The following is a 25,422-nucleotide window of genomic DNA, read 5'->3' as shown; positions in this document are numbered from 1 at the left end:
CTTATATATGATGAGAGATAAATACAAGACTAATAAGATTTAAAGAGTTGCTTCATAAAAGAACTTTACCTAAAGAGTCGGTCTTCTTACAAATTGAGATTAGCATTGCTCACTTACCTTATCTATCTTTTTGCCTTAACCATCTTATTTTCTGCTGAGGTAAAAGATGAACGCCTTTAGACAAATGAAGGAAAATAGAGAGAGAGAGAGAGAGAGAGAGAGAGAGAGAGAGAGAGAGAGAGAGGGAGAGAAAATATTAATGTACCGAGAAAAAAACAATGGGGAAAGAAAGGGAGGTAATGAGAGTGATGGGTGAGGGACAAACGAAATAATGTGTGGAACGACGGGTACCTAAAAATGACTGGCAGCAAAAAAAAAAAAAAAAAGAAACCTAAAATGAAAACCTAAACAAAAATTTAAAAGCAATTTCGAAATAGGATTAACTATCAAATTGTTATTTCGCATTCTCTTTTTGTATCCTTTTTATTGATTTTAATTAAACAAACAAAAATGAATGGGTGTATTCAGTAGAGATTTTGAAGGATTACAACCTAGCTATAAAGTTTGATGGAGCTTTAACATAAATGTTTTCTTGGTCATGAAGGGTGGAGTTTTGTACGCATGCTTTTAATTTTATTCTCAACTCGGATATCAAATTCAAATGTGAATGATCATGAATCATTGTTCATCAAGTGATCAAGAGAACGAGCTTAGAGTTTTCAGGCTCGTTTGGGAAATGCTTTTGTATAACTGAAACCACTTTTAGATAAAATGGTTTGGGTTCCAAAAGCACTTAAAGTCCTTTCAAGAAGCACCAATTATGTACTTCTTGCATGAAGCCTTTAAGTGCCTTTTTTGGATTAACTTGCATTTTTACTAAGATTGATTTCAAAATCATTTTCTTTAAAAGCGCTTTCAGTCAATTAAAACCACTTCCCAAACGAGCATGAATTTGGAGTGAATTCTCTCGAAATCTCAGAGGGAGGGCTCGATTTGTGGAATACTTAAAAAATATTATATCAAATACCTCCAAATTCACCTAAACCCTCACTTTTTAAAAGGGTTGTGTTATCCATGCATTACTTTTTTACTTTTCACACACACCTTGTTAATTTCTGTCATTTTTTTTTAATTCATTTAATCCGACGGCCGCAAATTAAGAAAGTGTGCGGATAGCATATCCCTTTTAAAATTCTTTGAAATCAAATCCTTTTGAATGCGCCTGAACCTTTAAAAACTCCTTAATTGAATACACGCCAATTTTGTAAGAGTTTTATAAACTCTATTGAAATCCTAATTCAGTATCCTTTGAGGTTGTAATTAGAATCTTTAAAAATACTAATTTAAATACTAATTGAACTGAAGTTTAAAAAACTATTTGAAAATTCTAATTGAATGCATTCATATTTTTGTGCACTTTTACAAACTCAGTTTTTTAAACCCCTTAAAAGAAAATCCTAATTAAATGTACCAAGAAATCTATAGACTTTTAATAAGCTCTCTTTTTAAAATCCCTTAAAATAAATCCTAATCGATCATGAATGCGGATTTTTAAAATTTCATTTAAAATTCTAATTGAATATACTCAAATTTTTATGAAATGTTGTAAACTCTCTTGAATTCTACTTGAACTAACCTTCATGCACGCGCTCACACATGTGCAGAAGTCATTTTTTGAATCACGACGTGCTACGCGCAATTTACACATTTTAAATGTATTTATATGCGTAAATTGACAAAATGAAAGTCAAATATTTGAAGTAAATGAATAATCTTAGATCATACTAGAAGAAACCCCTTATAAACCAATTAAAGCAGCTGAATTCACATAATAAAATCGGTCTCTACAGAATTTAAATTAAGAATACAGAAAATAATATTTAATAAACAATTGATTAAATCACATTATTGCTAGCTCATTGTAAGGCTAAGCCCACCCCTTCCCCCTTGGTGTAGATAATATCGTTTGTTAAAATAAAAAAAAACAATCATTTGACAACTAATTTAATCACATTATTATCCGTGTGCGAAAGATCTTTTTTATAACCGGTATTACACACCTCTTAAGATGTTTTGAATGTGTTTAAAAATAGAGAAAATAATATTTAATAAACAACTGATTAAATCATATTATTGCTAGCCTATTGTGAGGCAAAGCGCACCCCCTCCCCTTAGTGTAGATAATATCATTGTTAAAAAAAAAATCATTTGACAACTAATTTAATGTAATTTAATCACATTATTTTCCGCGTGCGATAGACCTGTTTTATAACCGGCATTACAGGCCTCTTAAGATGTTTTGAATGAGTTTAAAAATAGAGAAAATAATATTTAATAAACAACTGATTAAATCACATTATTGCTAGCCCAATGTGAGGCTAAGCTCACCCCCTCCCCCTTAGTGTGGATAATATCGTTTGTTAAAAAAAAAAACCATTTGACAACTAATTTAATCACATTATTATCCGCATGCGAAAGAACTTTTTTATAACCGGCATTATATGCATCTTAAGATGTTTTGAACGTATTTAAAAATAGAGAAAATAATATTTAATAAACAACTGATTGAATCACATTATTGCTAGCCCATTGTAGGGCCAAGCCCACCCCCCTTAGTGTAGATAATATCATTTGTTAAAAAAACAATCATTTAACAACAAATTTAATCACATTATTATCTTCGTGCAAATGACTTTTTTTATAACCGGCATTACATGCTTCTTAAGATGTTTTGAACGTGTTTAAAAATAGAGAAATTGAATCACATTATTGCTGGCCTATTATGAGGTACTAATAAAAAAAATAAAAATAAAAAACCACAAAAAAAAACACAAAAAATAATTATTAAAAAAATATTGTTAAAATAACAAAAATACCCCTGCCTTATTTGATGCATTATTTTAGGATGCCTTTGAAGTTTTCTGTCCAAATATTTTTGATGAAGCTTGGTGACACCAAAATCACTATTCACATTGTCCATTGGCTTTATATATAGATATTATCACTAGATTTAACAAAACAAAAAAATTAATAAAAATCCTAATTCCATAGTTTTTCTATTATCAGAAGTAATATTACTATTTTAGGCTATTCTAATTAAATATCATCTCATTACAAGCGATATTATTAAAATTTCTCAGAATTTTAATTAAATAAATTTTGTTATCAGAGAGACCCTATCAGATACTGCAACGTCGCCGGACAAAATTATATGGCACATCACGTTCATTCCATTATTGTGTGGAGCCCGAGCAAATCACTATTTTTCCAAGAGACATAAAAAACTTTTTTCTTTTCTTTTTCGTCCCAAATATATTCCTTATCTCACGCCCATGCAGCTATATAAAGGCATGAGCGGCACCAACCTAGTAGCATACTTCAAACTCATACACAAAGCCAGACGAGAGAAAAACAGAAACAGGCTGCAGCAGTCGCTGAGAGAGTTTGGAGAGTGAGAAAACATGTCCACCGTCACCCTGAGCAGTGGCTACGAGATGCCGGTCATCGGTCTCGGCCTTTGGCGTCTGGAGAAGGACGAGCTCAAAGAAGTCATCTTAAACGCTATTAAGATTGGCTATCGCCATTTTGACTGTGCTGGTATACCCTCCATCCCTCACGTCCTCGTTTTTAACATTAATCCATGCATGTCTACGTATTATTCTGCTTTATATTCAACCGCAAAGAAAGGGGATGCGTTTGTTAATCCTCAATTTTTTGTTTTATTTTTCGCTTACTTCGTTCTAAATAATTCGTATTTATTCTTTTTTAACAGAATCGATATTAAAGAAGGGATAATCAAATATTAGACTTTGACTATTGAACAATAATGCTCCCTTGCTAGTATTAATCAATATTCTTACTCATAGCTGTCGTATTATAGAACCATCGTTTTATGTCTGCGTACACCGCCACGGATTGAGGTCATTATCCAAAAAAAAAAAGGGCCCAACATTCCAAAGGATTTCACTTTACCTAGCTGAAGTACTAAAGGGTTTAACTGGTTTTTTTTCCATTAACAATTTGGTAAAGGAAATCACATGCATCATGCACAGAAGATTTTTCAGAAACAAGAAAAGAGTGTACACGCCATAAAGCGGCGGTGCTGCAATATAAACGTAACTTTTTTGGTCACATGTAACTAGCAAATAAAAAAAATGGATGTAATTTGTAAAGGAGTCAAAATAATGGGAAACCCGTTTGTTACTTTTATAGTTTAGTAAAATTAATTAATATTTGTGTATTTATATATTCTGAGAAAAATATTACTACACGTCGCTAGTCACTGTATGCTTATGTTACTGCATCCATGCATTCGTGATTTTGATTTTCTTTTTCTCAATATTATTTGGTTGAAAAATTATGATAATTAGTTTGAGGTCACAAAATGGTTTCAATACTTTATATCAATAAACATCTTGTGTTTTTAAACGAGGTCGATGAAGAGAGAGTTTTTAAGTGGTATTCTTTAATTGAGGAGGAAAAATTGTTTTCATTTAGCTTAGTTAAAAAGAAAATTATTTATATTGACCGTGTTAGAAATGAATTCGACTTATGCAAACATATGAATTTTTATAAACAAAACAATCACACAAGAACACAGGTTTGGTTACTATGAGTTGTATAAATAAGTGTTTAATCTCTTACATTTTTTGTTTAGGCCGCAAAGGGTATTACGGTTTTTTTCCAAAAATGGCAGTTTGTCTTTTGGGACGCGATTAAGTGCACCTTCAATGAAGAAAACTTTTAGTGTGTTGAGAACACGATTTGTACGTTATCTGTAATAATACAATTAGTTAAACATTTAGAAAAAAAAAACCAATACCAATTAAATTAAAAAATTGTTATTAGTATTCGACGCTTCTTCTAAGCATATTTTTTTCAAATTATAAAAAATTTAAAATATCAAAAAAAATTGTTAAAATGCTAATAATAATTTTCTTAAATTATTACAATTATTGTATTCGACTATGTTCTCGAAATGCTGAAAATTTATACATCCAAGAGCACAACATGACGAACTAGGCAAAGGTACTGTTGTGTTCTGGTGGAGAAGACAAATGAGTGGCATAGCGTGGTTCCCTATGTTTTTGGACCAATCCCAAGTTTGCGTCTCACCTTGGGAAAAGGAATAATCATAATCCAGTCCCATGTTTGCTTCTTACCTTGAGATGAGGAATAATCCAAGTTCCTAGTTCCTACCCCATGGTGGCCTAATTTGCTACTTTGGGAAATAAAATAATAATAATAATAATAATAATACTAATAATAAACGCCAGACACAGTGGTTAGAAGAAGGGAAAAGTGTCTTAATTATCAGGAACAATTAACTAGTCGCAAAGTTGATTTTTAGAATAAAAATCATAGACATTTTGGTCGTCATGTTTGTAAATTTAATTTCAGATTAGTTACTGTTGTATGCTTAATAATGGTAAATTATTTTGATATTGCAGCTCATTACAAGAGTGAAGCAGACGTTGGGGAAGCATTTGCAGAAGCTTTTAAGACTGGACTTATTAAGAGGGAAGAACTTTTCATTACCACCAAGGTCAGTTTAATTTATTTACCCCTTTTTTTTTTTGCTACTTTTATAAAATAATATTGGTGTGACAAATTTAGGCTACGCCACAAAACGGACCAGTGATAACCAAGTATTAAGTCATCATTTATAAGAGTCAAATTTAAGACTCGTACTAACGAATGAACAAAAATATATCAAGACTGCAACGCAAACAGTGAAGTATTAGAGGTTATCTCACATTTTCCGAAGAGACTAACGTATAATTTTGTTGTTCTTATATTGCAGATTTGGAATTCAGACCATGGGCATGTGGTGGAGGCCTGTAAGAACAGCCTCGAGAAGCTTCAGTTAGATTATCTGGATCTCTACCTGGTTCACTACCCAATGCCCACAAGGCACAATGGTACCTCTCTCTTTCTCTCTCTCTCTGGTTAGATTATTGTGTCACTCAACACTGTAACGTTACATAATTATAAATAGTTAATTTACAATGAATTGGTATTTATTTTGCTTGCTGTATGGTCACAGCAATTGGTAAAACTGCCAGTCTTTTGGGCGAGGATAAAGTGTTGGACATCGATGTAACAATTTCCCTTCAACAAACCTGGGAGGGCATGGAAAAGACCGTCTCTTTGGGCTTAGTTCGTAGCATTGGTCTCAGGTACATCCCATAAGCATTTATGCTAGACTTTCATCTTTGTATCCAAACTCGATTATCTAGAATTAACCAGTGACTGTCACTAAACCAAATGATCATTGGCTTCCGTTTTGCAGCAACTACGACCTCTTTCTAACTAGAGATTGCTTGGCTTACTCCAAAATAAAGCCTGCTGTGAGCCAATTTGAAACCCACCCCTATTTCCAGCGCGACTCTCTCGTCAAATTCTGCATCAAACACGGCGTTCTTCCCACGGCTCACACCCCTCTCGGAGGTGCTGCTGCCAACAAGGATATGTTTGGTTCTGTTTCACCTTTGGATGATCCAATTCTCAATGTAAGTCTTCTCTCTTTTAGCGCACACACACTATGAAATACAACTGGATCATAGCGCTAGTAAAAATACAACCATACTAATGATTCACAAACGTATGCTCACTCGAGCGTTTCATTTTCAGGATGTGGCTAAGAAATACGGAAAGAGCGTGGCACAAATCTGTCTAAGGTGGGGAATTCAGAGGAAAACAGCAGTGATTCCAAAATCATCGAAAATTCAGCGATTGAAAGAGAATTTGGAGGTTCTTGAATTCCAGCTGAGCGAGGAAGACATGCAGCTCATCTACAGTATCGACAGGAAGTATCGTACCAGTCTACCTTCCAAGACTTGGGGCTTAGACGTGTATGCATAAGCGTGCCATTCAAAAACCTTCGAATTGCTGCTTCCCCAACTTCTTCCAAGGCTGTTCAACGGAAGTGAAATGGAAACTATCGTGAATCTTACTTACAATAAACTGAGCTTCATATAATTTTCCGAAGCTCATCTATCTGCTAGTTCGAAAACTTCATTATTCGCCCTTTGCAGTAGGCCTTGCAAAGGAAAATATAATAAATGGCCGTTGTATTTTTTTTGGTACTTAATAAATGAGTGATTAAAGAAAATCATGTATAGTTCAGTGTAACAAATTACATATTTGCACAAATTATTTGTTGCTTACTTGTTCATTTGAATTGAATCCTGCGGAGTCGAATAGCTTTACACTCAATTACCTTTGCCAGTCGAGTAGCTTTTGTAGTTTGTGCTTAGTATACAAATGGAATAATGGCGCGCCGTTTCTTGGGATAACTTTCAAATTTCCGGAGGTACCACCTATGTGTTTCCGCTGCTGCCAATACCAAGTTTGTCACCTGAAAGACACCACATAAGAGAGTAAAGCACACGGAGGAGAAATAAGTTTACTTTCGAAGACATCTGTCTATGTACACGTGCGCACACTCTTTATGTGTACGTATATTTTCAGCACATCAGAAATCATACCACAAATCCAAAAAGTAACCAGATTGTGAGATCTGTTCCTCCACTAGCGACCAAAACGCCAGCATATACAACCTTCATCGTCATAAAAAGAGCAATTCAACATATAAATCAAGACTCGGAAAGAGTTTTGAGTTTATTCGTCACAAAAGAATTCTCTTTAAGCAGGCAGTCAAGGGAATCGTGAGACTTACTATCTCAGCCAGATAGTGTGGAGATGAAACAATTTCAAACCAATCACCGTGAGGAATCACATATTCATCATTTTGTTCACTGTTTTCTCGTAATGAGCCCTGTTATAAGATTTCACATGTCAGGAACAGTATAAAAGTAAATGCAAGGAAGATCAAGATAAGAAACACAATATTAACATTCCCCTAATTCAGCGGTATGAAATGAAACAGTAACTATAGATGTATTTCTTGCAGCATCTCATCGATATCAACCATTGCATTTTGTTTTATATATTGCTTTAAACCGCGTAAAATGCATGCTTTTTTTTTTTTTTTTGTGACGATCAAAAGATTCAGGATCAAGCAGAGGTTTCTTTTTTTGGGGTGGGGGCGGGAGAGAGAAGTGTGTGTGCGTGTGTGTGACACAGAGACATACAAGAATTGCATGACATTGGCGCTGATGGATCCAACCCCAAAAAAATATAGCTGCACCAATCCACTGGAGCCAACCAAGCTTCAAAAGAGAATTCATAAGTTGCAACCAATCAAATTCCACTTCTCGCATGCTACTCTTGCCTTTGACAATGAACTCAGCCACTCCATTTATCGAAAATTTATAAATGTCCAGAATATTATTGCAGCAAAGTGACAGCGGTGCTGCTGTGTAGAAGCTAATGTAAAAAAAAGAACCGTAATCAGTAAAACAGCTTCTATTACGTATGATGAAGAAAACGTCAAAATACATGGGGAAACTGACAGTTATACATAATAGTCACGTTTAACATTTCTCATTGCTTTGCATTATGAAGCAATATCTATTATTTAGAAGAGTGCATATCTTGGAAGAAAGAACAAAGTCGTAGACGTTTTAACCAGGCTTAACCTATTGGAAACTGTATTAGCAGTTATAGAACACTATGAATTGCAACCAGCTTTCTTACGCCACACCATTATAATTTGTTTAGCAGTTTAAATCCCCTGTTCATATTGAAAGCCAAAATGGAAAACAGAATTATCGTTAAAAATGAAGGCTAAACAACCTCAAGTTACGAATAGAGCCCTTAGCATTGAGCAAATACATATTGTTATGCTTTTTGAATCATAACTAGAAACCGGTCTCATATATGGTTAGCGTACTGCGTCTCTCATTGGCTATTCATCAAACACTGCATGTGTCATCTCCGTTAAACACTTAAACCGAATTTCATACTACCGAAAACTTAATTTCCCCATACATTCTCAAATCAATCAAGATTCAAAATTAATAAATCTAGAATCAAACAGTTGAAACCCTCTTGGATATGATCCCGCAGTTAAAAGCAGTAACAAGATGCATGCTCCATATAAATGTGTATATATGCATTGTGAAACAACTTACAAGAGGCCAGTCAGATATCCGAAAATGTGCATCCGAGCGGAGGAGCTATAGTTGAACACATATATTGTCTCGAAGAGGCGTCTCAAGACTTGAACCTCCATCAATAAAAGCAGAAGGACCGAACGCCAAACGCTATATTTATAACTGATAGGAATCGAAAGATACTTGTGCCATGAAAAGATATGTGAACCTCCAGTGAAGGGGTTGGAGAGTGAAGGATGAAGCAACGAATCTGAAACCAATGGCACCGCTTTATACGCATACATCAAAGTTGCAACGAGCAATACCGTTGTCCATGCTACGGCTACCAAATAGAAATGGCAGAAGAACTTTTGAGGAACTGTGAACTTCTACCATTTGAGAAAAGAAAACAAATTTCAGATTTACTAAAATGGAAAAATAAAAAATAAAAAAACTGATCATGTAGTGAACAGAACTAGATAGAGGAGTTCATAACGATTTGTAACTCGGTTGGTTAAGAACATTCACTCTTGCATCAGAGGTCCACAAAAAATACGAAATAAACTAAAAAATTTGCATTCTCAAAAACCCATGACAATTGAACAGATAAACCCTTGTTTCCCATTTTCTTCAACTTTCTCACCAACCAAAGATACCATAAACCAAAATAGACCATCAAATTCGCGCCAAAAAACGCAAATCCGTTACCTGGGAGGACGTCTGCATGGTCTTCCCTCTCTTGGCAAACCCCAGTACAGCCCCACGAAACGAGCTCAGCCAAGAAAAAGGTAGAGCGGCAATGAATAGAGGCAGAGTCACAGCAATCCATGCTGTTCTAAGCAACCCAACAACACCAACCTCCATTTGAGCGAATACCCAGATCAGAAAAGAGCTTAACGATTTGGGAAAGGCTAGAAACTGTGAAATTTTAGCACTTTCTCAGTTGGGTCTCTACGCCATTTTTGCAGATAAAAGGCGCATGCCAATGCAAAAGGAGAAACAAAAAGACACAGGAAATCTGGAGACAATTTATTGTAGAAATGAACAATGATGGGGGAGTGGGCAGAGCAGATACTTAGGGGATACCAGGCGTGACGTGAGGTTTTGCGATAGAACAACAACAGGGGAATGGCTGAGGCACACGGGGACTGCTGCAGCCGTGGGATGACATTCAACGGTTAGGATTCAAACCGAACCTATAACCTGTCGGCGTGTTTTAGACGAGTAGACAGACTGTTATGCCCCCCATTTAAACTAATTTTGAGCCCCATTTACACCTCCGCTGCTTGCTTCAATTGCCTTCAACCGATTCCCGCTGGCTGCTGTGCTGATCATTGATTCATGTATGCATGTATGGTATGGATTTATGTATGTATCCATCGTAGCGTCCTTAATTGGAGTAATTTTGGTAGGGGTAGGATTGTCTCCTCACATATTTATCTACATCCCTCCTCTCCTCCTACACCTTCCATTTTGTCGTCTTCTCCATACAAAAAATTCAAAATAAAATGTTGACGTGATTTAATCATAAATAGGAGAGAAGAGAAGGGAAGAGATTAGGAAATGAGAGAATTCTACTCTATTTTCGTTCGCATGTATGTCGTGTGGAATCTTCAAGAATGAAGGGGACTGATGGATGAATGATTAAGCCCCAGTTTGGGGTTGAGGTGCTTTTTAAAAAAGCTACCATGAAAAAAAGCTGGTAAGGATTTTGGTGTTTGGTAAACATCCCAAAACAGCTTAATTTCAAAGTTTCACATGAAAAAAAGCCAAAAAGTGCCAAAAAGTGGAAGCTGCATTTTGCAGCTTCCAAGAAGCCGCTTATTTTTCCAAAACGCGGAGCTACAGTACCCATTAATGAATTTTTTCAATTTACCAAAACTGCCCCCTCCTTTCTCCTTTCTCCTTCTCCCGATCCTACACTGCACTTTCCTCTGGAATTGAACGTTCACCAAATGAGGCTGCGCACCGTCGGATCTGCAAACCAAGAACAAACAAACAAAATTAAAGTTCAAAGATTTCAAATTTTTTAGGGATTAAAAAAGGGAAAGGGGAATTGAAGCAGAGACTGCCAGTAGGTGTCGAGATTGTCGTCACGGAGAGACGAAACGCCATTGCCGGCCTTGCAGGAGCTGACGCTCCAAGCAGCCTTCTTGCCCATTTCTCTGAGATCGTCGTCGACTACCAGCAGCTGGTTCCCTCCCGTCAGCTTCGCATCCTCTTCTCCCTCCGATGACTCCGTCGCCATTGCCTCCTCTTCTATGATTGATTCTTTGAACAGGAATTAGAAGAAAAAGAACCGTAATTTGATCGAGTTCCTAAAACCCAAAAAAGCCTAGCTGGATAGCAGAAACCAATCAAATCAAAACCCTAAATCCAAAATCTGCAAAAGTGAAGCGATTGCCTCGGTGAGGAATTTGAATTGTGGCTTCCGTGGCCTTTCAGGGGTATGAATGAAAAAAAAGGAGAAGTTTACAATATTGTACTAATGAATTCTAACTATTCAGTTTAAAATATTTCAATTGAAGTAGTTTGTCATACTAATTAATATTTAAGATAAAGTTTATAAATATGTTTCTTTTACAAATAAAGTATATTTAGTAATTCACCTTTATTGGTTAAGAAAATTAAATTAATGACACATCTAGTATTATACCCTTTTTGGTCATTTTACACAGTCACAGCTGTTTTACATAAAAGTTTACCAAACACTATCATACTGCTTTTTTTTTCCAAAAGCACTTTCACAAAAAAGTTTACCAAACACTCTGCTGGCTTTTTTTCACAGCCGCTTTTTTTCACAGCACAACAGAAGCAGCTTTTTTTCAAAGCACAGCAATACCAAACCAGCCCTAAGGCAAATATGTGGTGGAAACATTAACAATTTGGCAAGCGAAGTCTCAGTACATTGCCTGATCAATGATCATCACCTTTATTTTCCGACAGATTCATATAGCATAATGACACTTTTAAACTTATATACCAAATTCCAAAATTCCGTGTTCAGAAATTGCTAGTTGGACGTTTCAGTTTTAAGTGACGTTTTTGATCGATTCTTATCAGTGGACTTTTGGCTTGCTGCTTTGCTTTTTAGTAATCTTAGCTTTAGCAAGACTGGTGAGGAAGATGAGTTGTTATATCTTCTTGTCCTTGAAGGTGTTCATCCTCCTTGTAGGTTCCAATTTCACATTGATATTATATATATATATATATATATATATTGTTGAAGCATGAACATTGTTGCAGATTCAATCACTGCAGCAATGGAGTTCTTGTTGTTCTGGTTTAGAAATTCAAGTAGAATAGGCTTATGCAATAGTCGGGAAATTCATAAAAATAACTAAAATTTGTACTCATATAGAATCGTAGCCACATTTTCAAGTTTATAATAATTATAACCAAAAGTTAATATAAAGGTACTAATATACCTTTAAAATTATCAGTTCAAAATGAATAAATCGAAACTTGATATGAAGTCGCCACTTGCAATTATCATCCACACATCTAACTTCCAACGATTCTTGATCGATCTATTCATATTAAACTCATCATTCTTCCACATTGCAATCATAGCTAATAATTGCAAGTGGCGACTTTGTGTATTAGTCCTTCTACGGGTATATTAGTATTTTCATGTTACTTTTGGTTATATTTATTATAAACTTTAAAGATAAATATAATTGTCTATGGGATTCAAATTTTGGTTATTTTTCCAAATTTTTCGTAATAGTTGACTAAGATTAAAACATTTAAGGGGTGTTTATTGAGCCAGTTGTCAAAATCACTTTGATGTAAGTAAGTGAGTGTGTGTCGTGCACATGATCATAGTCGCTCTACAAGTGTGAGGCACCAACGGCTACAGTCCCTCTCTCTCATTGAGTGTGTGATGTAACCGAATACACATGGAAATCTAAGGAGCAATGTACTCCATTTTGCATCTCCTTTGTTCTCAACAACTTTCTTCTTCTTTGTGAATCAATTTCTCATTGATTTGATTTGTGAAACTCTATAAAGTAGTAATCAAATACTCTCAAACACTAATATGGCCTCAGAGCTTGGTTCAATTTGAATCAAGGGGCGTAAATCTTTGATTTGAGTTCTTTTGGTTTTCAACTAAGAACTTAGGTGAATCGAAGAACAAAATGGTAGGATTTGGAGCTAAGCTTCAAGGCTCTCACTAGAGTCAATTATGACTTCTGATGCATTAGGATGAAGACTATTTTCAAATCCCTCGCTCTGTGGAAATTTGCAGAGGAAAGAATCAAGCTCCAGAGGAGACTGATGAAGACACTAAGAATAGCAGATCGTGATTCAAGATCTCATTGCAAAAGATGCAAAAACATTGAGGTTGATTTAAGGTGTTGTGTTCGATTAAAATTTTCTTAGGATTGCAAATCAGGAAACAACAAAGGAGGCATGTAATGTCTTGAAGCAGGAGTACGAGGGTGGCTCATAGGTCATGGTTGTGAAACTTCAAGGTATTCACCATGAATTTGAATATGCTAGAAAGAGAAATGGTGAAACATTGTCTAATTATTTGACTAGGCTGTTTGGATAGATTAATCAAATGAAAATGTTTGGTGAAGATCTATCTAATAAGAGAATTAAGTATGAAATGTCAAAAGAGCTCTAAGGTATATTCAAGGTGCCTTAGCTACTGGAATAGAGTTTGTTGCCCACCCCAGCAACAAAAACTCAAGTGTTTGGACAAATGACCATTAGAGTGATATTGCTAGAGATGTCGTTTACATGGTGATAAGTTGGATCGTCTGTTTGTTTGTTGATGCAGTTTAGATTTGGAAATCTCGTTCGTTAGTGACTGGGGCCATTTGCATGTTTATTTTCTTAGGCCCACCATTTTCCTGTTCGAATGAATCTACCTGCTTGAATCTGCATTAAGGTATGTGCGCTTAACGAAATCTGCCTGCCTGAATCTATATGTCATATGAATCCAGATCCAGCTACCATATATCTGAAATAAATTTGTCTACCTACCTGTTTGCTTAACTAAGTTTGCATTCGTGGTTTCAAAAAAAAAAAAAAAACTAAGTTTGCATTCGCATGATGTTAACAAATTCATGTCATGTATCAACATGAGTTTGACGAAGGGGTGTTGGAAAATATTAATATTTAAGGTTATTTTATTGTTTAAGTTTTAGGTCCAGCCCGTTAGAATTGGGTTTTTGTTTAGAGATTAGGTTTTATTTTATTATAAATAGGATGCTTGTTATTCACTTGAAAACAAGTTAGTCACAAAGTAACCGTCAGTTTGTAACCATCCCAGCATTTTTATTTCTCTATTTTTTCATTAATAAAACCCCTAATTTCATAGTTTGTTTGTTCTTTGTTTTTCAACTAGTGACAAACCAAGCCTTATGCTTCCCTTCTTTCTACTATTTGAAACCTCAACCACCATAATAGAAACTCATCTGAAAGTAAAGATTGGAAAAGTTTGATTTTGAATTTAAAAGTAAAAAAAAAGAATTTTAATAAAAGTAATTTAGGGAAAGCAACTAATACCCAATTAAAAAGGAAACACATCAAAGAGAAAAGATTTTGAGAAACAAATTTGGAAAAGCACTAGGGTTCCACCGTCACCCTAACAATCCTACGTAGTCCTTCTAATTCCTTATGAATTACACATGCATATTTTGAAGGTTAAGTGTTCCTAAAGTATACCCTACTTGGAACCCCCAATATGGAACGTATATCTAACATGCAACCCGTCTGTGATGTTCAGATCGAATGTGAACATACAAGACTCATTAAGTTTTGTGCAAACCTTTTGAAAAACCATATAACTCCTAAGATGTGTCGTGCATCCTAAGTAGTTACACATGTTAACCACAAGAAGCCTTAGTCAATTTTAGGGACAACACTCCGCCAAAATTGCATCAAATTACTTTTCTAAATATTCTAATGGTCGTGAATCACTAAGACAAATAGATAGTTTAAAGCACTGTGATTAACAATCCAAAACTTGCATGCATAAATTCATAAGAAAATTAAAAAGAGACTACATATTCTTGTTAAGGATCATGGTTAAAATCAACATAATTGTATTAAACTAGAAAAAGAATGAAAATAACTGAAAGTATAAGTCTTGAAATCATTAAGCTTTTCCCGAAGTCTTCTCCCAAAAATTGCATACGTTCTACCAAAAAAACCCTAAGTCTGCCAAAAGGCTTATTTATACTACTCTAAATAAAATCATCCTAGTAAAAGGGCCTAGAATCAGACTAGAAAACTAAATAAATTGAAATAAAATAGGAAACATAATCCTAAATTGACTTGGTAAATTCGCCTAGAAATCTGCACAGCCACGTTCTAGACCCATATCAGCTTCAAAACTAGCCCAAAATAGCTAGATTTAAAGTTTGGACTATTCTGAACACTTATCCAGAAGGCCACGAACCCATCTGAGGTCATGTTGGGCTCCAAAAACGCAATTTAAGCCCAAAAATGTCACTTTCTAGCAATGCGCACTGCTCCTTTATTTAATAGCTAGAAAATAACTATTTGGTAGAAAAATCTCAAATTTTGACACGAACGTCCTTCAATTTGAATCACTCCAAAATTTATTTGTTTGGTCATATTTTGCTCCAGATGAAGTCAAATGTCCTGTATTGAAAATATAAAGCAATGTATCAAAATTCTGCAAAAAGAATTACCAAATTAATACTAAGAATATGATAAAATATATAATATAATATTGACTCATCCATCACCAAGCCCATGGAAATCCTCTCTTAAACCCAAACACAACGAAGGTCAAGGAAGACTCATGCATTCTCATTTACTAAATTTGTGGGCCGTCAACTCCCACACTTCATGCCTCCCATACCAAACTCCATTGTTACGAATTACCTTTTTTATTCAACATCAAGCCACAAACCACCAAACTGAACATTTAGTACCTCCACGGAAAAACACAAAGAAGAAGTACCCTAGTATTCGCTTCTCATTTGAAAAGCCTTGATCTCGCTAACTCAAAAATGGGAGACACAAACTTCATTCACTGTTGACCATGGCCTGACACTCAACGAGCCCGATTAAGCCTTCCAACAAAAAAAAGGCCACAACAACCTTGAATTTTAGTTTAACACAACTTACCCCTTAAATTGATTTTTTTACATCCCCTTTATGTCTATCTAAGGAAAAAAAATCTTGGATATAAATAATCTGTCTGTCTAAGAAACACACAAGGAAGACTCCACATCCATATCTTGCACGATCAATGGCGAAGCTACAGAGTAGCAAAGAGGGGCATTTGCCCCTCCCCTCGTCGGAAATCAAGGCAGGAGTGTTGGTTTCGCCCATCTAGTCTCGTTGGAAACATGCAATCTGGGTTTGCTCTAGTTTTGCACAGCAAAGCTGTGCGCAAGTTTAATCATTTTTGAAAAATTCAGGTCAAAATGAAGTCATCTTGGTCCTGATAAAACAAAAATTAAAAATTTTGTAAGTGGGACGACGTTGTTTAGGCTCGTGGGTTTCTTATTTCCAAAGCCAATCAAAGTAGAGCAATCGTGTTCCACCCATTTCCAAAACCGTGTTCTTTGTCTTCCTATTGGTAAAGGTTCGATATTTGCTTGTTCTTAGAGCCTTCCACTTAAAACCCTTTGCTTTATGAGCAATAAACCTGCAAAAACTCTGATGGGTTTTTGATGTTTTTCAATTTCCCTGATGGGTTTTTGAGGGTTTTCAATTTTGTTTCTGATCTATTCTTGTTAGTATGCTTTAATTTTTTTGATGGGTTTCTTCTGAATTTGTCTATGAGATTAAATCTTTAAATTTCATCATTTTGTGTGTTGAATCTCTAAGTTTTAGAGGGGTTCTAGAGTTTACAATTGTACCCAGATATTGTGTATTTCTATGATTGTTATGAATCATCCAACTCGTTAAATACTAGTTTTATTGTTTGGTTTCTCTTGTCAAATCTTGTATCTGGTACTAGACATGCTCATAGTTTAGAATTAAGATGCAATGCTGATCTGAGATTTTTGCTGGAATTAAATCTTCAAGGCACCAACCATCTTCATTACAAAAGGTTTGAATCATACATTTGCATATGCATGTCACACTTATTTTTTTCCAAAATCTTTTTGTTTAGTGTAGTTGTCTAGTCAGAATTTTTATGTTTTCCAGTTGTCTAGGCACGCAAAATAAGATAGCCCACATGAGCCATCTGACACCTGTTCTCGTGCGTGAATCTCTCACCCTTGATTTGGGAAGGTCTCTTTGGCTCATGACACGTGTCTCCTTGTTCCTTTGTTTGATCCATCTCTTCCATTATGAGGATTTTCAAGGTTTCATTTGTTCCTTGGTTAGGATTTTCACATTTTCAAGAAAAGAATGCATTTAGCCTAGAGCTACCTCTTAAGCTTCCAAACCAAAACCCTAGCCTCAAAACCATCTCATGCACAAATACCCAATCACTGCATATTAGGGTTGCATTGTATTCATGGTTTTGCATTAAGTTCTTAGTCTAATCGTCAAAGTTTCATATGTTTCTTAGACTAAGTATTTGGATTCATGTTAGGTTCTTCTTCAATTGTTTGACTAGAGAACTTGACTAGTCATTGAATCTCATTTCATGAGCACATCATATCATTTCATTGATCGTGTTGATCTCAGTGCCACAAGGTGATGAGCTCAGGAGCAGCTGTCACTTCGTGAAGACCAAAGGAGTCCGTCTCGTGTAAGGCGAGATTGCACAAAGGTAAAGCTGTTCCGTAGATAGATATCTAGGAATTGAGCTTGTGTGGTCTTTGTATGAACCTTAGGTACACTAATGGATTGGACTCAGTGGAGAGTTTTCGGTTTTGTTAACCCAGAGGTGGGTTAACAAAGTTACATTTATGTCCAAATAATCATTGTTGGAGATAAACTTTGTAGGATGTGCTAGTATTGACACTTTGTTAACTAAGTAAACTTAACTCAAGAACAAAGGCTAAAACAATAATTGGAGATCATTTGTCTTGCTTTAGCAATATCAGTTTACTTGGTTTATATGCTTGTGGATATCTAACAACTGTACTCAGTTGACTAGTTCATCTGACTAGTCAGTATAGTTACTTCTAAGTTTTTATTGTAGTGTATTCCACTTGGTACCAATTACACAACTTTCAGTGGAACTCCTGATTACATGAATGGTTTAAGTATTAATGGCCTAACCTTTTCACCCAATTCAACACAATTCCAAACCTCATAAATGAATATTGTTCCTAAAGTTAGCACGACAACAAGTGGAGTCATTTGTTCCATATAATAGTTTGAGTCCACCAGATGGAGGCTTATTCTCTTTGTCTAAGACTGAGCCCTCCTGTAACAACGATTTCTCTGAAACTGTTTTTAAATACGTAAACCAGATTCCTATGTAAGAGAACATAGAGAAAAAGCCTTGCGTGTTCTATGATCCGTTGGGTCTTCATGTGATTGAGAAATTGTTCCAAGGAGTTATTGGTCAACAGTACTCGTTTTCGCCTCTTCTCCCGACAATTTCAGGCCTCGCCACTGTGCATGATCCTATTCTAGCAGAGCATTATGCAACGATGTATATGGCTCCCTTTAATGTGCACTTTGGGTGGACGAGTGAAGTAAACTATTTGCACCTAAAAATTTCTCTAATTTAAGGGGTGAGTAAAAATATAATCGGACTCAAATACAATGGTTCAGAACATGGTCTAATCATGCGGATAGTATTTTATCATGGTGTCGAATCTTAAGTCCATATAGATTCATTCTCAATTATCTAACCAATTCTCCCACGGTATATTATTCAAAAGATTCAATTTGTGCACCTCATATGTTTCTTAAGCGGGCGAGTGGCCCACACCAAAAAAATTTAGCAAAGTGAGCAAAATTGCACCCAAAAATCTAGAATGTTTGAAGTTGTCGTTTTTTTGAACTTGATTGCACCGTAACGATGTCGTTCTATATTGCACGAAAATGATTGACGCACGACAGAAAATCACACTCACCACGCCAGCCTCTCTCCCCTCTCTCCTCTCTCTCTCTCTCTCTCTCTCTCTCTCTCTCTGCGCTGTTTGTTCTTTCAGAAAACGGAAACACTTGAAACTTGAAAGTACGCGAATCGATCGGAGTCTATGCGGATTCTTCAATTTCTGTGAGTTATTCTCCTTCACACTCTCTACGCTTCAAGCTTCCGAGCTTTCGAGTTTTCTAGCTTCAATCTCGGAGATCCTCATTCGAAATTTCCTGCTCGGAAACCTAATTTCAGTGAAGCTCCAGCGCCGGATATTCGAAATTTTTATCATTCAATTAGTATTTCAATACACATTTTTTGCTTTTTCTTCTGAAGGCGGATTATCTCTATGTTTTGACTGAGATTGAGCTGTTTAATCTCTGTAAAATTGCTTCTGTTCAGCTCATGCTTGTTCGAATTACCGTTTCTTCTTTCTGCTTTGTCCTTTTAACACTTGGATATGTTGCACGTTTAGTTAGTGTGATTAGTTAGGCAAATCTTGATCAATAATTGAGGCTAATTTAATAGAGAGATTAGTAGTTGAATTAAGATTTTGATTTAATCAATTTGAACAACATTTGAATTTGGTTTGCGGTGGTATAATGTGATAGAGAGATAAGCAGTTGAATTGAACATGAGAATGAGGTTTTAAACCCTTTTTTTCTCGTCGAAATCTGAATATTTTGTCTGAGATTGAGCTGTGTACTTCGGAGTTGCGCGCGTTTAGCTCGTACTTGTTTAGATATTAGCCGGTGATTTAGTTTGCAAGAGAAAGAGGGCGACTGCTTGCATTTTGGTTTGTTAATGTCACTGAGAGATTAGTAGTTGTGTTTAGGATTTCGATTTAATCAAATTGAACAAAAATAACAAAAAAAAAAAAGTCTTGCTACTGTTTGATAGTGGAAGAGATGAATCACAGTTAGGTTGTAACAGCATATATTTTGAGCTCGTGAATGATTGTTTACACGAGTTGAGGACTGCAACAGAGTGCTTGAAAGTGTAAAGGATTTGCGTTTTTAGGAATATTAAACCTGTTGATGAATACGTACTTGTTCACTTTTGAGACCATAAGTTACTGAATAGTTTAAAACTGCAACAAACAAATATTAAGCAGTTCTAAAGTTTGAAATAGGGACATTCTTTTTTCTTTATTTATTTTAAAGAATCGTAGTTTTCCATCACCATCGAATAAGCGTTTAGTGCAAAGCTTCCACTTTTTTGGGTACTCGCTTATACCTAGTGATTTCATAATGCTATAGTTTCAGAAAGATATTTGTTTGTTGTTGTTACTTCCACACACCCCCCCCCCCCCCCCCCCCCCCTTCTTCAATATGTCGGTCATTTTAATGATGGCTGCCCTTATATGTGTAATGACATTGTACTTTGAAGTTATGACTGGATCTCACTTCTTTATCACTAACTGTAATTATGTGTAATGATATTTAAATTTAAGCATGCACACATGTTATTCTTTCAAACTATTATATGTATACTTGTATATGCATAATTGCATATTCACGTGTTCTTGCATATGTATAAGCCTCCTGCAACTAACATATATTTTTTTCCCTTTGGAGTGTTTCAGGTAGGATTCAATATGTGCTAACTGCAACACATTTCCCACTTATTGTGTACCTGTAACTTTAGCTTTATTAAGCATGGGGACGTATTCATGGTATTCGGTCAGCAGATAGCAGGAGAGGAGGAAAGGGTAAGTTTTGAAGTATTCTAGTTTTCTTATTGTGTGCCCTGGAAAATAGTCTCTTTCTTTGTTTGCTTAAAATTTGTATTTTACACTTCCTAAGGTATTAATGCAAAATCAGAACTCTTTCTCAATGTGTAGCTCACACTTTTTTGATATGACTAACCCATATTCTTGTTAATTGTATTTGTATTCAATAAAGGTGTTTTATGTTTCAAACTTTCTATAAACAGCGTGTTCAGTCCACCTGGGTCAATTTCTGTTGAAACGATGTATTTTGTACCAGACTTCAACACTTTGCATTTTGATGATTAAAATCTAAGAATCTCTTTTAACAATGGCAGTGCTCTTTTGGGTTTGGCTCAAGTGGTTTGGGATGGGATGTAAAAAGTACCCACTAATAATAAAGAAGATGAAAATGATAGAAATAGTATATGTATCATGGGGGTGGGATATTATCAAATAAATCTTACCCTCTCGACTGTTCCATATAGACCAGAATTTCATGTTTGTACTGACTCCATGATCACTTGGTGATGGTATCAGAAGTTACAACCTTCCTAAGCATTGATGGACATTGTACCCTCTTCAGTATCTTGTCTTCATTGTGAAGTTAGCTGCTGAAGCAATGTCCATGTCATTTTGAAGTGTTTGAAAATAATGATGTTTAACATTTGCGGAAATGAGATATAAGATACATTTTTTTCAGAAAGATTTTAGGAACAACCTTAAGGTTATAAAAAGAAGTATTCTTATCATTTATAGTGTGCAATGTGTGACGTAAAAGCCTTTAGGCCGCAGAAGCAATGTCCATTTCATTAGAACTGTTCATGCTACTTGAGATATTTGTAGTTCATATTTGATTTATTAATGTAATAGCATGATTCTATGGTCAGGGCTCAGGTGGGCATGCTATTAATAGTTGTAATTTTCTCTATGCATCTGATTGACGTTGCACCCCTTGCTTTCTTGTCTTCTTTGTAAAGTAAGCTACAGAAACAATGTCAATACCATTACAACACTCCATGGTTTTTGAAATACCTTTTAGTACATGATTTGATTTGTGTAGGTTATTAGCATCATTCTGTGGTCAGGGACTGAGCTGGTGATACTATTAGCAGTTGTAATTTACAGTGAGCATCTGATGGACTTGCACCCTTTTCATTTTCTTGTCTTCTTCGTGATGTATGCAGTATGCTACAGAAGAATTTCCACTATCATTAGCACAACTTTCATGCTATTAGAGCTGTTTTTCTTTTTTGAGTAGAATTTGAAATATTTCTTAGTACATGACTTGATGGATATGATAACATTTCAGTAATGTGGCTATTTTTTTGTAGCATAACTTTTGACTGATTTGGCGAGATGATTATGTGTAAATATGCTTTTTGAAAAGACTAGTGTGTTTTGGGTTGTATTTGCTATTAAGAGTCTCTGCTACTTTGTGATACGTTCGCATTTCACACTCAGAACAAACCTTTCTCTAACAGCTAGAGGATTGAGCTGTTTCTGTGATTTATGGGCATTGTTTCGTCAGATTGGTGCTTTTTACCAAGGCATGTAGTTTCTCTGTGGAATTGGATTTAATTTTGGATGTCATTTTAATCCACAAAATCTGAAAAGACTTCAAATTTCTTTCCATCTCTAAATATAAATAATTGTTTCAAGAGACTTTCTTCGATCCGTTACTTTGTTATTGTTTTAAGTCTTTAACTTGAAATAGAGTTTTTCTGTTCGGTTTTGAGTTCTCATTTTAATAGGCAAGATCTGTGTCTCACTGACTCCAGATGTTAACGAACGTTTTAGTGGTTAAAATTTTCAGCACTTGCTGCTAATATTTCGAAAATGGATGATGGTCGGCAACATGAAAATGGGAGACACAAGATGGACTATTACAGAGGGGGGGTGGCATCGCCGGTAAGAAGAAAGCATGTTTTACTATGTGCTGTTAATACGTTTGTTTTCTAATGCAATTATAGATCATTTGAATGGGGTAGAATTGAAATGTGCAGTGGAATATGATGACCCAACAGCAAGCGAAGGAACCAAATGCCTTAGTTATGAACAAGAAGATCATGTCCATTATTGCTGACAGGGATGCTGCTATTCGAGAACGGAATGCAGCACTTGCTGAAAAGAATGAAGCCTTGGCTACAAGAGATGAGGCACTCCGTCAGCGAGATGAGGCACTAGCTCAGCGTGATAGTGCCCTGATGGAACGGGACAACGCCTATGCAGCCCTTCATTCGCGGGATAATGCTGTCAACTTCCCGTTGGGTGGTGGAGCTCAACGTGGATCTAAACGCGTGCAGCGCCCCTCAAACCATTCAGTTACCCTGGCTGATGTTCATTACAGCACAAAAGATGTGCATATAACTGAGGCCTACCCTATTTCAGTTATATCTCCTGAAGCTGTCAAGTCACGTCAGACAAAGCGAGCAAAGGAGAACAAGGCATCCAGGGCAAAGCAGTCACGGAAAAAAGTAGGCGAAGATTTGAATAGGCAGGCTTCCTCGGATGGGATTAAGTATAAATCAGAGTGGGATACTCATGATTTGGGTTTGAATCTTGTCTCTTTCGACGAGTCTACAATGCCAGTGCCAGTTTGTTCATGCACTGGAATTCCGCGGCAGTGCTACAAATGGGGGAATGGCGGGTGGCAGTCATCTTGTTGCACCACCCATATGTCTATGTATCCACTACCTCAGATGCCAAATAAGCGCCATGCCCGGATGGGTGGGCGGAAGATGAGCGGAAGTGTTTTTACTAGATTGCTTAGTCGGCTAGCAGCAGATGGTCATGATTTGTCAATACCGCTGGATTTGAAAGAATACTGGGCCAGACATGGGACAAATCGCTACATAACGATCAAGTAGGTCAGAAGCAATAATTTGGATGTTTTCTTTCGAGGTACCTCTCTCTTTTTCTTGCTACTCGCCCTCTCGTGTCTCTGAATTTAACGGATATCTTCATTGGCATGTGGCTGTATTCAATGAAATCAATGGGAGAAATTTTCGATAATGGAGTACTTCCATCTTCCTTCGGTTAACATAGACTCTTGTATTCAGTCACAGAATTTCAATTGCCCCTTCTTAGGAAGGACATTAGTAGTAGGGGTAGGGGTAGGTTCGGTTTCATTCGGTTTGTTTTTTTTGGGTTTCGTTTGTTTGGTTTGGCTTCGGTACGGTTTTAGTTTTTTATTTTATTTTATAAAACTTGATCTTTTTTTTTTATTATGAAATTTAGAAAATAGGCTTGCATTAATAGACTAATAATAAGAAAATGAAAATAGGGAAAGTGGAAGGTAGTTGTATATATACAAAATAATATAAACCAATCTTATTCTATCAACAACCTCAATTTCAAAGAAAAATGATCACCGTACTCATTCAAAAAGCAAACAAATAGAGAAGTTCTTTCAAGTTCTAAAGCCTTCCAAAACTTTCCTTTATAATCAATGAAACATCCTTCCTATTTGGACCAAGTATGCTCCTTGAAATGCCCTAGGTTAGTTTCAAACTTTGCAATAAAGCTTCACCAAAGAAACATCATGGGCATGCATTCATAAAGTGTAAAGGGATTCGGTTCGATTTGGTTTGGTTCAGTTTCCGAACCTTCAAAACTGAAACTGAACCCATAAGGTGTGGTTTAGTTCGGTTTTTTCATTTTCAGTTCAGCTTTTTATTTTCTTTTCGATTTTTTGGTTCTGGTTCAGTGTTTGGTCCGATTTTTTGAACCCACCCCTAATTTGTAGGGCATTGGACATCTGCATATTCCCTTCTGTCTCCATTTGCATACTGATGCAAGCCATTTGAGCCAAGAAGCGGCTCAAACTCCACCATGTTTCAACTGCTTTTTTCTTTCGAAATCGAAGGCTTCATTTGGATGACGGAATTCGAAAGAAATGATTTGGATATCCAAGTTTGCTGCGAAAACTAGAAAACGTTTGATTAAATTAATTTAAAATGATTTCTTGCATATAATTGTTTAAATCCTATCTGCATGGAATAAATCGGGCAAATTGAAAACACATGGAGTAAATTGGCCACATGAGTAATAAATAAGGAGCTTTTTAATATTTAAGCCTAATTTAGTTTTGTTACTAAAAACATTTGCTTTTATTAAATAAACTTTATCAAATACATCATAAAAAAAAATGGCTTTTTTTTTTTAAGGAAAACTAATGAAAATTGTAAGATCCCACATCGTCCAGGGAGTGATCCTTATATGTATATTCTCATCCCTACCTAGCACGAGGTATTTTGGAAGCTCATTGGCTTCGGGTTCCGTAGGAACTCCAAAGTTAAGCGAGAAGGGGGCTTGAGCAATCTCATGATGGGTAATCCACTGGGAAGTTGCTCGTGAGTTTCCAAAAACAAAATCGTGAGGGAATGCTAAGCCCAAAGCGGACAATATCGTGCTACGGTGGTGGAGCGGGCCCAGGAAGTGATCCTCCCCGGACGGGGATGTGACAAAAATGGTTTGAAAACTTTGAGTTTTAACGATAAGGACAAAATAAAGAGTAAAGTGAATAGTATCATGATTGACTTTTTAATGTAAAAATGTGATTTTTCGTTAAAGTGAATAGTATTAGGACTTTTTCGTTAAAATTCCCCTTTTGTTTTTTTTATCTCAAATGATCTTTGAGATCCACCAAATGATTAATTTATTTATTCCTTTTTTACATACAGAAGAAGAAAACTTATATTTATAAAATAATCAACATAAAGTGACTT

The 25,422-nt window shown here is 35.8% G+C and overlaps 3 protein-coding genes across 7 annotated transcripts; 2 read left to right on the top strand and 1 right to left on the bottom strand.

Moving 5' to 3' along the window:
* The first annotated feature begins 3,362 nt into the window (after positions 1–3,362).
* On the top strand, positions 3,363–7,177 carry LOC137727802 (NADP-dependent D-sorbitol-6-phosphate dehydrogenase). Its single transcript, XM_068466625.1, has 6 exons — positions 3,363–3,597; positions 5,451–5,545; positions 5,804–5,921; positions 6,047–6,179; positions 6,293–6,512; positions 6,634–7,177. Exons 1-6 carry the CDS (start codon positions 3,462–3,464, stop codon positions 6,862–6,864), a joined length of 933 nt encoding a protein of 310 aa, XP_068322726.1. The 5' UTR covers positions 3,363–3,461; the 3' UTR covers positions 6,865–7,177.
* On the bottom strand, positions 7,098–10,264 carry LOC137727800 (polyprenol reductase 2-like). 2 transcript variants are annotated; one of them, XM_068466624.1, is made up of 6 exons: positions 9,708–10,264; positions 9,039–9,385; positions 8,097–8,331; positions 7,682–7,780; positions 7,491–7,562; positions 7,098–7,360 (listed from the first exon to the last, which is right to left on the bottom strand). In XM_068466624.1, exons 1-6 carry the CDS (start codon positions 9,861–9,863, stop codon positions 7,256–7,258), a joined length of 1,014 nt encoding a protein of 337 aa, XP_068322725.1. In that variant the 5' UTR covers positions 9,864–10,264; the 3' UTR covers positions 7,098–7,255. The 2 variants fall into 2 exon arrangements, with proteins under 2 accessions (XP_068322725.1, XP_068322724.1); XM_068466623.1 differs by having other exon boundaries at positions 9,039–9,388; positions 9,708–10,257.
* Positions 10,265–18,990: 8,726 nt separating this feature from the next.
* On the top strand, positions 18,991–23,707 carry LOC137728905 (protein BASIC PENTACYSTEINE4-like). Of its 4 annotated transcripts, none has more exons than XM_068467701.1 (4): positions 18,991–19,125; positions 20,562–20,695; positions 22,493–22,603; positions 22,699–23,707. In XM_068467701.1, exons 2-4 carry the CDS (start codon positions 20,657–20,659, stop codon positions 23,560–23,562), a joined length of 1,014 nt encoding a protein of 337 aa, XP_068323802.1. In that variant the 5' UTR covers positions 18,991–19,125; positions 20,562–20,656; the 3' UTR covers positions 23,563–23,707. The 4 variants fall into 4 exon arrangements, with proteins under 4 accessions (XP_068323802.1, XP_068323803.1, XP_068323804.1 ...); XM_068467702.1 differs by having other exon boundaries at positions 18,997–19,125; positions 20,570–20,695; XM_068467703.1 differs by lacking the exon at positions 18,991–19,125 and having other exon boundaries at positions 20,570–20,695; positions 22,509–22,603.
* Positions 23,708–25,422: the final 1,715 nt, after the last annotated feature.

Source organism: Pyrus communis, chromosome 3 (genome assembly GCF_963583255.1).
Source record: "Pyrus communis chromosome 3, drPyrComm1.1, whole genome shotgun sequence".
NCBI classification, from domain to species: Eukaryota; Viridiplantae; Streptophyta; class Magnoliopsida; order Rosales; family Rosaceae; genus Pyrus; species Pyrus communis.
The sequence above is the reverse complement of the archived record's forward strand: the minus strand, read 5'-3'. Positions and strand labels throughout refer to the sequence as shown.